The sequence below is a fragment of the Caloenas nicobarica genome, chromosome 19 (genome assembly GCF_036013445.1).
Source record: "Caloenas nicobarica isolate bCalNic1 chromosome 19, bCalNic1.hap1, whole genome shotgun sequence".
Taxonomy (NCBI): domain Eukaryota; kingdom Metazoa; phylum Chordata; class Aves; order Columbiformes; family Columbidae; genus Caloenas; species Caloenas nicobarica.
This window is the reverse complement of record NC_088263.1, coordinates 11,246,628-11,257,500: the sequence shown is the minus strand read 5'-3', so window position 1 is coordinate 11,257,500 and position 10,873 is coordinate 11,246,628. Positions and strand designations below refer to the sequence as shown.

General features: G+C 47.6%; 1 protein-coding gene and 1 long non-coding RNA gene across 5 annotated transcripts in view; one reads left to right on the top strand and one right to left on the bottom strand.

Annotated features, from left to right (window-relative positions):
- PBX3 (PBX homeobox 3) overlaps positions 1 to 10,873 on the bottom strand; it is a 111,678-nt gene that overhangs the window by 97,503 nt on the left and 3,302 nt on the right. For 2 of the 4 annotated variants that reach the window (XM_065648361.1, XM_065648364.1), the window contains exons 1-2: positions 10,410 to 10,615; positions 9,443 to 9,516 (exon numbers count right to left, since the gene is read on the bottom strand). In XM_065648361.1, coding sequence (XP_065504433.1) covers positions 9,443 to 9,516; positions 10,410 to 10,606 — 271 coding nt within the window. In that variant the 5' untranslated portion in view covers positions 10,607 to 10,615. Of the gene's footprint in view, positions 1 to 9,442; positions 9,517 to 10,409; positions 10,616 to 10,873 lie in introns of those variants that run through there. The other 2 variants (XM_065648362.1, XM_065648363.1) reach the window with 1 other exon arrangement.
- LOC135996419 (uncharacterized) lies at positions 8,311 to 10,508 on the top strand. The gene is made up of 3 exons (XR_010607269.1): positions 8,311 to 8,404; positions 9,466 to 9,765; positions 10,004 to 10,508. It is a non-coding gene; the product is annotated as an uncharacterized LOC135996419 (long non-coding RNA).

The following is a 10,873-nucleotide window of genomic DNA, read 5'->3' as shown; positions in this document are numbered from 1 at the left end:
ATTGGGAACTAAGACAACCAGGGACATCGCATGTTAAATGAAAACGGTGCCAGACTCTGTACTGGTGCAGAGCAGGAGGGCAGATGGAGGGCCGGGCAGGGACAGCGGGCAGGGACAGCGGGCAGGGACAGCGGGCAGGGACAGCAGGTAGGGACAGCGGGCAGGGACAGCGGGCAGGGACAGCGGGCACGGACAGCGGGCAGGGACAGCGGGCAGGGACAGCGGGCAGGGACAGAGGGTAGGGGCAGCGGGCAGGGACAGCGGGCAGGGACAGAGGGTAGGGACAGCGGGCAGGGACAGCGGGCAGGGACAGAGGGCAGGGACAGAGGGCAGGGGCAGCGGGCAGGGACAGCGGGCACGGACAGCGGGCAGGGACAGAGGGTAGGGACAGTGGGCAGGGACAGCGGGCAGGGACAGCGGGCAGGGACAGTGGGCAGGGACAGCGGGCAGGGACAGCGGGCACGGACAGAGGGCAGGGACAGCGGGCAGGGACAGAGGGCAGGGACAGCGGGCACGGACAGAGGGCAGGGACAGCGGGCAGGGACAGTGGGCAGGGACAGCGGGCAGGGACAGCGGGCAGGGACAGAGGGTAGGGACAGCGGGCAGGGACAGAGGGCAGGGACAGCGGGCAGGGACAGCGGGCAGGGACAGAGGGCAGGGACAGCGGGCACGGACAGTGGGCAGGGACAGCGGGCAGGGACAGCGGGCAGGGACAGAGGGCAGGGACAGCGGGCACGGACAGCGGGCACGGACAGAGGGTAGGGACAGTGGGCAGGGACAGCGGGCAGGGACAGCGGGCAGGGACCTGCTGCACAGACCCCCTTGTCCTGCGCTGACGTGAAAATCCCTGTGGCTTCGGGGAAGCCACGGTGGTTTGCGTCTTGTGCAGTTCATGTTAAAAATTTCCCAACAGTGATAGACTTCAGCTGCCAGGATCAGGGAGAGCATGTGCATCGAGCATGAACAGCCCCCACACGGAGCTCTGGGGCATTTTTTTATCCTTTTTCCTTTCTTTTAAATAACTATTGGGGCTCATAACAAGCACTGTCACTCCAGCGCTACTCCCCTGATCGACTTTGCAACGGCGATCTGTGGAAGAGATGGGCACACAAACAGCAAACGTCCTGCAGGCGCTCAGGCAAAGAGGACGAGAGAGGCTTGGGTGGGTTTTGTTTTGCTTTTATTTTTTGATAAATTTTTGTTCGATTTCCAGAATTATTTCTTTGATATATTTTTAAACAGTATTATAAAAAGAAAACTAAGCACAAAACTGTAGTAAAGCAACTCAGAGGCTGAATAAAAACCACACACACAAAGAAAATCACCAGGAAAACCCAAACTAAATCAGAAACTCCCGTCTTTGAGTCATCCTGGAGCATCCTAATACTGCAGAGGTCTCAGCACAGTGATCTTACGTATCATATATGCTCTAATAAATAGGTTCAATGAGTTGAGTTAAGGGCAGAGTTTAACTATTAACTCCAAATTTCCTCACTCTTACGGCTTTAAGTCAATCCCTTAATGTTACTTTAACACAGTTTCTGGCAGTTGAATAAAATCTGTGGTCAATATTACAACCCCTTCCCTCCTAAATGAAGGAAAATACACGTGTGATTTGCATCAGAAGCGATGGGAGCTGGTGTGAGTGAGCGGGGCGATAAATGTCCAAGGCCCCACGGCCAGGAATCCCGGCCAACCGTCCCGGTTCGGCTGGTCAGGCCCTCGTTAAGCCCGGCCCAAACCAGCGGAACGGGCAGCACCACGTCCCTGCAGAGCCGGCTCCCAGCACCCCAGCGAGGAGCAGGCAGAGCGGCCGCAGACAGAGCTGTAAGATATAGCTCAAATAATAGCACAAAAATCAGATGACACAAAGAATTCTAATACTTTCCTTTTGTTAAGATACAGTAACTGAGAATACAATGAAATTCTTCATGTTCAGTATCTCCCATTAGATCAATTAATATTCAGAGAAAGGCTTTAACATGAAGTTTAAATAATCATAGAAGGAGAAAAAGAACCACCAATGTTCTAGAAGCTTCTCTAGACCTTTCAATCAATTTTATTTATATGCAAAACCAAGAGAAACTCAGAAAAAACAAAGCTCCTCCTGATGCTAAAGCTCTCAATTTACTGACAGGCAAATGGCTTCATGCTGCCACTTAATCTCATTTCTTGCATAATGCCCTCTAATTAGCATATCAAAGTGAATTAATACTTCTAGGGCATTAGCAATGGGAAAATCTGCTCCAGGCTTCACAATAGCAGTTAAGCAAGAGCCAAGAAATCCTCAAAAACACCACAAACCACTTTGCATTGCAAAACTGTTCAATTTATTTATCCTCTCTCTCTAAACACTTTTACCGCACACTGTTTTACTACTGTTCACCAAACAAAATGATAATTGCCAAAGTTACCAGCATCTGTAATGCCTGTTTAGAATCTTAATTTAGATTGTATACTTGAAGATCTGTAGATGCTTTCTTCAAAGAAATATCTATCTGTTCTGTCATATCCAACAGGATACACTGAAAAGCCATTGTTCTAAAAAAGAGCAATCAGGATAATATTACTAAATTCCGTTTTTCACCTACAATAAATAATTAAAAATTAAATATTATATGACAAATCCAGCTGCTGGACAATGAGGAATGAGAGATTAGCTTTAAATGTTGATGCATGACTTAAGTATCGCAAAAGGGTTTGACCTGTAAACACATGATGCAAACCCACCCCCCTTTCCCAGTGATTGATTTGTGGGACGCCTGATATTCAGTGATTCATGTATCGTTGCAAGTTCACATGACTGTGCAACATGCATTGAACTGATCACTAACAAAAGAATTTAAAGTAAAATACCTAAAATAGTATAAAATAAAAGTAGGTGCATAAAGACTTTTGCTATATGCTTTTACACAAAACATGTGATTTTTATCCAATTCCTGAAGCAATGAACACATTGTAGCTGTTTTAATCAGACATCAGACCATGTCTTCTTTAAGAAATATTTTCAGAATCTACTTTCAATCACCGGTTACTTTGCAAAATATAAACTGTAATTTATAAGCAAGGACTAAAAATCCCTGAAATTTCATCATCTTAGTGCTCCTCATCAGTCTTTAAAAACAGAAAAAGAACATTAAGGAGGAAAAAAAAAACCAGAACAACAAAAAACCCCAACACTAGTACGCTCACCCCAACTCCAAGCAGGGACTGGAGTGCTAACGGGAAGCTAATAACAAAGAGCAGGAGAATGCCAGGGTCAGTGGGCTTTCTACATTTCTGATTGCAACACAAAGGCGAGGGGAAAAAAAAGTATGGGAATAACAAAAGAAATTACGATGGATAATTATCTAATACTTGGAGCCTTCCTAAGGAAGGTGCATTATTGCAAAACGTGGCACGCTCAAGTTGCGGGATCCCTCTCCTCCGAACTGCCGGCTCCTCGCCCGGTCCAGCCTGCGGTACAGCAGTGCTGATGTCCGGCTGAGCGGTAAATTCAGCTGTGTGGCTGATGAACTGCTCCAACTTTATAAAAGCATGAACTATCGGAGCTGACAGAAACTTTAATAATTTATATTAAATATTGATGTGAATTATTTACTCCATTCATACTTAAGGACATGAATTGCCTACCAGAGAAAAGCAAATGTGACAAAAGGTCAACACGCTGGTGCAAAAAGGCAGGCGGTGTCAGGCGTGTGTTATCTGAACCATGCTGATCACCTTGATAAGCGCATAGCATTAAACATGAGCGCTGAGAAAACAAACACCGCGTTCTTCCCAGGGTGTCAGCCCCGCGCCAACCGCTCCGCTCGCTCTGCAGCGACTCCAGCGCACAGTGCTCACCCCACAGCCTCCAAGCCACGGTACACACCGCACGGTGCTCACCCCACAGCCTCCAAACCACGGTACACACCGCACAGTGCTCACCCCACAGCCTCCAAACCACGGTACGCACCACACGGTGCTCACCCCACAGCCTCCAAACCACGGTACACACCACACAGTGCTCACCCCACAGCGTCCAAACCACGGTAAGCACCGCACGGTGCTCACCCCACAGCGTCCAAACCACGGTAAGCACCGCACGGTGCTCACCCCACAGCGTCCAAACCACGGTACGCACCGCACAGTGCTCACTCCACAGCGTCCAAACCACGGTACGCACTGCACGGTGCTCACCCCACAGCGTCCAAACCACGGTACGCACCGCACGGTGCTCACCCCACAGCGTCCAAACCACGGTACGCACCGCACGGTGCTCACCCCACAGCCACTGCCACAGCCACCAAACCACTGTGTGCCAGGAGCTGAAAAACAGCCCAAAACTGAGGACAAATACAAACCAGACTCCCTTGCACTCTGCTCTGTAATTATTAATATAGCCTTCATATGTATTTAAATATTGCCCTACATTTGTAACAATTCAGTATGTCTAATTCTGCTTATATTTGACTACGGTAGACTGCAAATATCATTATATTAATGTTTCACACAAATCAATATTTAAATTGAAAAAAGACAGCATAATATCCATATCATACAACTTTTTCATTGAAAGCTGTAGGAATAGAGCTTGATAAATGTGTTAAATCCTGTAAAAAAAAAAAAGCCTCTTTTGCATTCACTACATGCTATTATAATAATTTATCTCTGAATGCAAAAATTCCTTAACTTACAACAAGCATCCTAAAACACACCACACGGTCACTCATATCATTTAGTATTTTCAGATAGGCAAGCAAATGTGTCAAATTCCAATATAATATGAAGGACTTGAAAAATAGCTAGAAAATAAAATAAATCCTCCTACTTAAATTATTATCGACAAGTAGGTCGAATTTATCCTTTATGGGGGGGACATGAGGAGAAGATCTGGAAACACAGATCCTAGTAATCAACATGAAGATTGATATTTAAATATAGCAAGAAGCGCTAACGATGGTGAGGTCTGAAGGTACTGTGTAGTTACAGGTTCTGCAAGACAAAGTAACACAAATTTCGCTAATGAAAATAATCACCAAACTGCCTGTTTGCTTAACCAGAGAAGTACCATGTCAGAAAACCACCAGAGAGGTAGAATTCTGATAATGAATGTGTTCGAAGCAGACGAGCAAATGACAATCAAGATACTGTATTCCATTTATTTTTTGTACTAGGACATTTATGAAGAAAAGCAATGTCATTGCCGTAAGGACAGAGGAAAGGCCCTAACGTTCCACCGCACATCATCGTTTGTAATACATTTGCTGACAATTAAAAAAAAATACACCATTCAAAAGTATAACCACGGGTTTAGTGAAAAATCTTGGATACTGAAGCATGAGAAAGGAAACTAAAGCTAAACAATTTAAACTGAAGGAAAAAATGTACGCACATAAATACACAATGGTTACTTCCTTATGGAGTCAGGGTAAATCAAAAATACGTATTTAGCAGCTTGAAAAAAACACCACGACTGCACATAAATATTTTAAATAGCGAAAATGAATAACAATAACATCACAGCTGATATTGAGAAAACAGCTAACACATATACACATGTACATGCACAGATATATATGTATGCTATCAGTGCCATTTCATTGTTCCACTTGAATCCTTTAATGTTCAGACAAGATTGCTAGGGCTGCATTTTATTATTTATTATTGCAAGGTGCTGGCACTAAGTGACAGTTTACCAACACTGAAAAGTTGAAATCCGTGCAACGCAAGGGACGAGTCCTGCGATTTGATTTGCAATCAGCCCAGTGCAGAAAGGGGTTAACGTTCCCTGATTCTGCCGCAGCCGAGGCACAGTGAGTCCTCCAAGGAGTTCCCTAACGGTGCTTTGCAGATTTTGCAGCATATTGACAAGGGGCGTTCCTAAAGAGTTGGGCCATTTTCATCAATAAGGAGCTCTCCAGCAAGTAAGGGCACCAAACAGCCCTTTAATCATCCGAATGGCATCGTAGGGCTATTTACCGTTGTAGCAATAAAAATAAGGTTTTAGCTTACATGGGGAACAGCGAGAAATTAACCCTGTGGTTAACATCACTATTTGTCTGGTTTCATTCCTATTTTTTTTTCATTCTTTAAAACAAAATTCTGCAAGAGGGGAGAATGCTCTTAATGAACATCTTCCTTCTCTCTCTTTAGACATAAAAAATAGTTCCAGCAGCCCAAGCAGCCAAGCAGGCCTTTCTCTTCCCCTGCGGACACCTCCTGCAGTCGAGAAGTTCATTAAGTTTTATGATCTTCCCAAGTCAGTCCTGCTTATAAGCCTCACAAAGGCCACAAATCTGGCAAACCATCATGTATGCCATTAGGCTTTACTGGTAAATGAACGCTGTTTAGGGTTTGTGGTGACAGTAAATTCGGGTTTGGTTGGCAGCTATCGTTGTTTCCGTTGGGCTTACAGAGGTAAATAAATAGATGAATGTATACATGCATGCATACACACACTTGCATTCAGACAGTTTTGTCAATGTGTGTTCCTATCCATATAAATGATTTTTAAAGACCAAAAAAACCAAACCATCCACCAACACAATCCAGGACCTAAGAATATGTCAATCCATTGGGAAATAATCACAATTCCCTAACCAGTTTAAGACTAGAAGAATTAATATATTTCCATTTCTATCTCCATGAGAATAACCAGTACCTCAGGTATAGCAACATCCTAATGGAGGCTTAATCAAATTACAAATCTGAAGGATTTTTAGTCAGTAAAAAAGAGCTATTTAAAAAAACAAAGGCGCAAGTTGGGTTTTGATTCCTCCTGGCAGGCGTGAGCAGAGGCTGTCACACAGGTATGCAACAGATGTGAGCGCGACTTCAACATTTCCAGCGACGCCTCGGAGAACAAGTAAAACGCACCAAAACACAGGCAACACACTCTCACTCCTTTATCCTCGTATTTTGTTAGGGGGGCTTCAGTAGAACTTGGGGTATCGTTTTTCTTTGAACTAATTAAAGAAATGAGTGGCAGTTTCTTTATGAAAACCATGCTACCTTGTGGTTGCCTCTAAGAATGCACATCTATTAATATCTGTAAAGCTCTTAAATGTATTATGAAGCACTTTTTTAAATGTTAAAAAAGAAATGTCAGGCTAAATTCAGTAAGCTCGGTGATTTGCTTTGTACATCGTAAATACATCACAGGAAAAAAAAAGAAAAATCCTCAGCTCCTAACCCTAAGTGAGACAGAGAGAGGCTTTTAAAAATGCGATGCATCCATTAACCCTTGCAGGAAAGGGACAGAGTTGCTCTGCCTAAACTGAGGATTCCTCTACGTGTTCTCTTACGACCAGTCCCACAAAGTCCTCGCTGACTGTACTGAAAACTACTAAAATAGAAAAAATACAAAATTCAATATAAAAATGACTTAAATGTTGCATGACTTATTTCAGAACAGACACGACTGCAATTACACTTTAGGTGTAGGCTGCAGCCTCCCTCCTCACCCTCGTCCTTCTCTCCGAAGAAGGCAGCGATAAAGCCATCACGGCAATTCCCACTGCCAGCACCAAGGCAAACTTTGGGCCTGATTAAAACCAACTGAACACCGGCGCACGACCCGGCTGCAGGCAGGTCTAAGCACTCGGACCACAAGACTCTGCAGAGTACCAGGGGGAAGAGGGAACCTCTGCTTTAATTGCATCTCAGACCGCTCACCCTTCCAGTCCAGCATTGTTTGAGCTGTTTCCTACTACAACAGCTCACAGAAAATATGCCAGAATTTATTGTCACGTTTTCTTTGCTTGAGCACGTGAACTAAAGCCTACACAGACAGTGCTTCTCAAGTGGGAGACCCTGCGGGAAGGTCCCCCTGCGGGAACGGTTTTTGGTGGGGGTGTGGATTCATCCCCATCAATCACCCGCAGCATCAATCCTGTCCCTCCTCTGCTGCCGGGATCTGGCCTTTGGGCAGGCGGACGCCTTCACTCTTTGTTGGTTCCCAGCCATTTCACAAAGAACTTGCAAACTTGGCTGGACTACTCGCAGCACAAAGGCAGGATCCCAACTTACAAGTTAGCCCTGAAACACCCCAAAACGCTGCAGACCACGAAGTCTCTTGTCAGGTTCCCTCCGGCCTCCAGGTCGGCGGTGGCCCCACCAAACCCCCTCTGCCAGTAATCCCGCTGCTGAAAGGACTTGGGATTCCTCCCAGCTCACCTCTGACATGTGCTTGACTACACTTTCCTTTCAAAACAGCCAGGCTAAGCCCTCTGCAAATAAAGCGATGGCGGGACCTCCGCCTGCCTCCTTAATTGAAATCTGCCTGCTGCAAAATGTCTGACCCTGGAGGGCAGGTCGCTCGGCGGGCTCGGGCAGGACGGGCGCGAAGTTTAGGGAAAGGCAGAAAACAAACAGCCAAACAGGACGGAAAGGGGCACGAGCCGGTCGAGGCACAACGCAGGTAGGTGGGGAGGGAGGGCAGAAGGGGGATCATCCCCCTTATCCCGGGTAATATAATGCAATATAAAGCAGAATCAATCTTAATATTCACAACACAGTCAATGCCCCAGTGCTCAGCTGTCAGCAGAAAGTCAAGTGGATCCCCGGTAGCAAAGAAACCCTTGGACATAAGGCACTAAAAATTTACAGAGAACTGTGCACTTTTAGGCTTTTCAGCTGAGGTTTGCAACGATTTCATGTTTGTTGTTTTCGTCAAGTCTTATTTTTCCAGTGTGTCATTAAGGGGAACGTGACTGAATATCAAATACAGCTAAAAAGCCAGACGATGCATATATTTATTCTTAAATCCAGATCGTAATAAATGTTCTTATTCACATAACACAAGGGAAAACGCTTTGCAAATTTTCTTCTTAAAAAAAAATTATCTCTAAATTCAGTGATGTGAAAAAATTGCAAAAAAATCCCCTAAAATGCCTCTAAGAAAAAAAACCAAGAGTTTATTAGTGTCGCATTAACGTAGGAAAAAAAAAAAATTCACTTTTGAGGTGAAAATGTTCGGCATTTCAACACCACGCGCCGGGAGCAGCCGGAGCCCGGCGGAGCCGCAGCGCCCGTCCCGGGCAGCGGGGGCTGCGCGGGGCTCCCCGAACCGGCTCCCCGAACCTGCCCCTCCGCCCGCATCGAGTCTACCGGCCCCGCTGCGTGCGACGCAACCCGGTAAAAAGAAAAAAAAAAAAAAAAAAAGTGAGGTAACCCAGATGTGACAAGTGTGTTGCCGAGTGTCCTGCCCGTACGGAGGCACCGGCGCTGCGAGGGACCGCCGGGGACTCTCCCCCGCGCCATTTCACTGCGAACCGGCCTGACGGCGCCGCCGGGCCGGGCCCCTCAGCTCGGCGGGCCGGGCCGGGCCCCGCGGGCAGCGCGGCCGGCGGCAGCTCCCGCCCGCTGCGGCGGGGCGAGCGGCGCAGCCCCGGCCCCGGCCCCGGCGGCGGAAGGAAGGCCGGACCAAGATGGCTGCGGCGGCGCGGGCGGCCCTTACCTGTTTTCTCCTTGATCTCGCAGAGGACACTGAACAAGGCGGGTTTCATCCTGTGGCAGTTCAGTGCGTGTTTCCTGAAAGAGAGCAGAGACAAGAGGTTAACGCGGCTTTCAGCAACATGGCGCCTTCCCGAGCAGGAGCCCGAGCCGCGGGCCGCGCCGCTGCCCGCCCGCTGCGTGCCCGCCGGGCCGCGGGGCTGGCGGCGGGGAACGGGGGCCCGGGGCCGGGGGGCTCCCGCTGCTTCCCTCTGACTCCTGCGCCGAATTATCTTTGTGCAAATGCCGCCCGACCGAAGGGGTATAAATCACCCTCCCTTGTCTCCGGTACGATCCGTCCTGCGATATTATAACTGATTTATTAAGGAGATTGGGGTGGGGGGAACTTGCAGAGTTAACATTCTTTGGGTTTGTATTTACTGTGATTTAAAACAGGGTTTGGTTGGGGGGTTTGGTTGGGTTTTTGTTGGTTTTGGGTTTTGTTTGGTTTTTGTTTGGTTTTGTATTTCCCCCCCCCAGCAGCAATATCTTGTCAAGTTTGTAATTTATCTGCCAACACTTGCAGGGCAGGGAGACAAGGGAAGAAAGAAAGGAAAAAAGTTGCACTCGCGGGGAGAGTGCAGAGCTGCCCGACGGACAGACGGACGGACAGAGCGGCTCCGAGGCCGTGTCCAGCGGAACAGGCAGGGCTCGGCCACGGCTTCCGCACGCCGGGGCGACAGCATCGGCATCGCACGCAGCTAGATTTATTTTATATATATACATATTTAAATTCATTAAATAGCAACTTTGGCTGTGCCTCGGCTGCTTGCAATTTTCTCGTACGGCACCAAGAAGTTGCTCAAATTGTGAGACTCCGGGTCTCCGCAGAGGAGCAGGAAGGAGAGAAACAAAAACCACACACACACACGAAAAAAAAAAAAAAGAAAAAAGAAAAAGAGAGAGACAAGGTTTAATGAGACGAAACCAACTTTGCTTGTGCCTCATCCAGGCTTTGGTCAGTGATGGTCATGATCTGGTGGAGGATGTCGCCGATGTCCTGCTTCCTGCCGTCGCCGTCGGCCCCGTCGTGTCCGTGGGGGGGCGGCAGGGCCATGCCCCCCTGCACCGAGTGCCCGGCCAGGTTCACGCCGGCCAGAGTCTGCAGCATCCGGGACTGATCGTCCATGGCGGCCGGGCCGGGCGGGCGGAGCGCGGGAGCGGGCGCGGGGCAGCCGCGGGCGCCGGGCTCTGCCGGCTCCTGACTCCGCTTCGCTCTTGCACACACACCCCACCGGAGAAAAAATCAAAGGAAAAGGAGAAGCCAAAGCAAGCAACGAAAAAACAGTATTTGTGTTTTGACCAGATCTCAGCTGTTTATTCCACTCTCTCCTTCCCAGTGCAGTAAATCACTCTCTTCTTTAGTTACAATCTTCTTTCATCATCATCATATTTG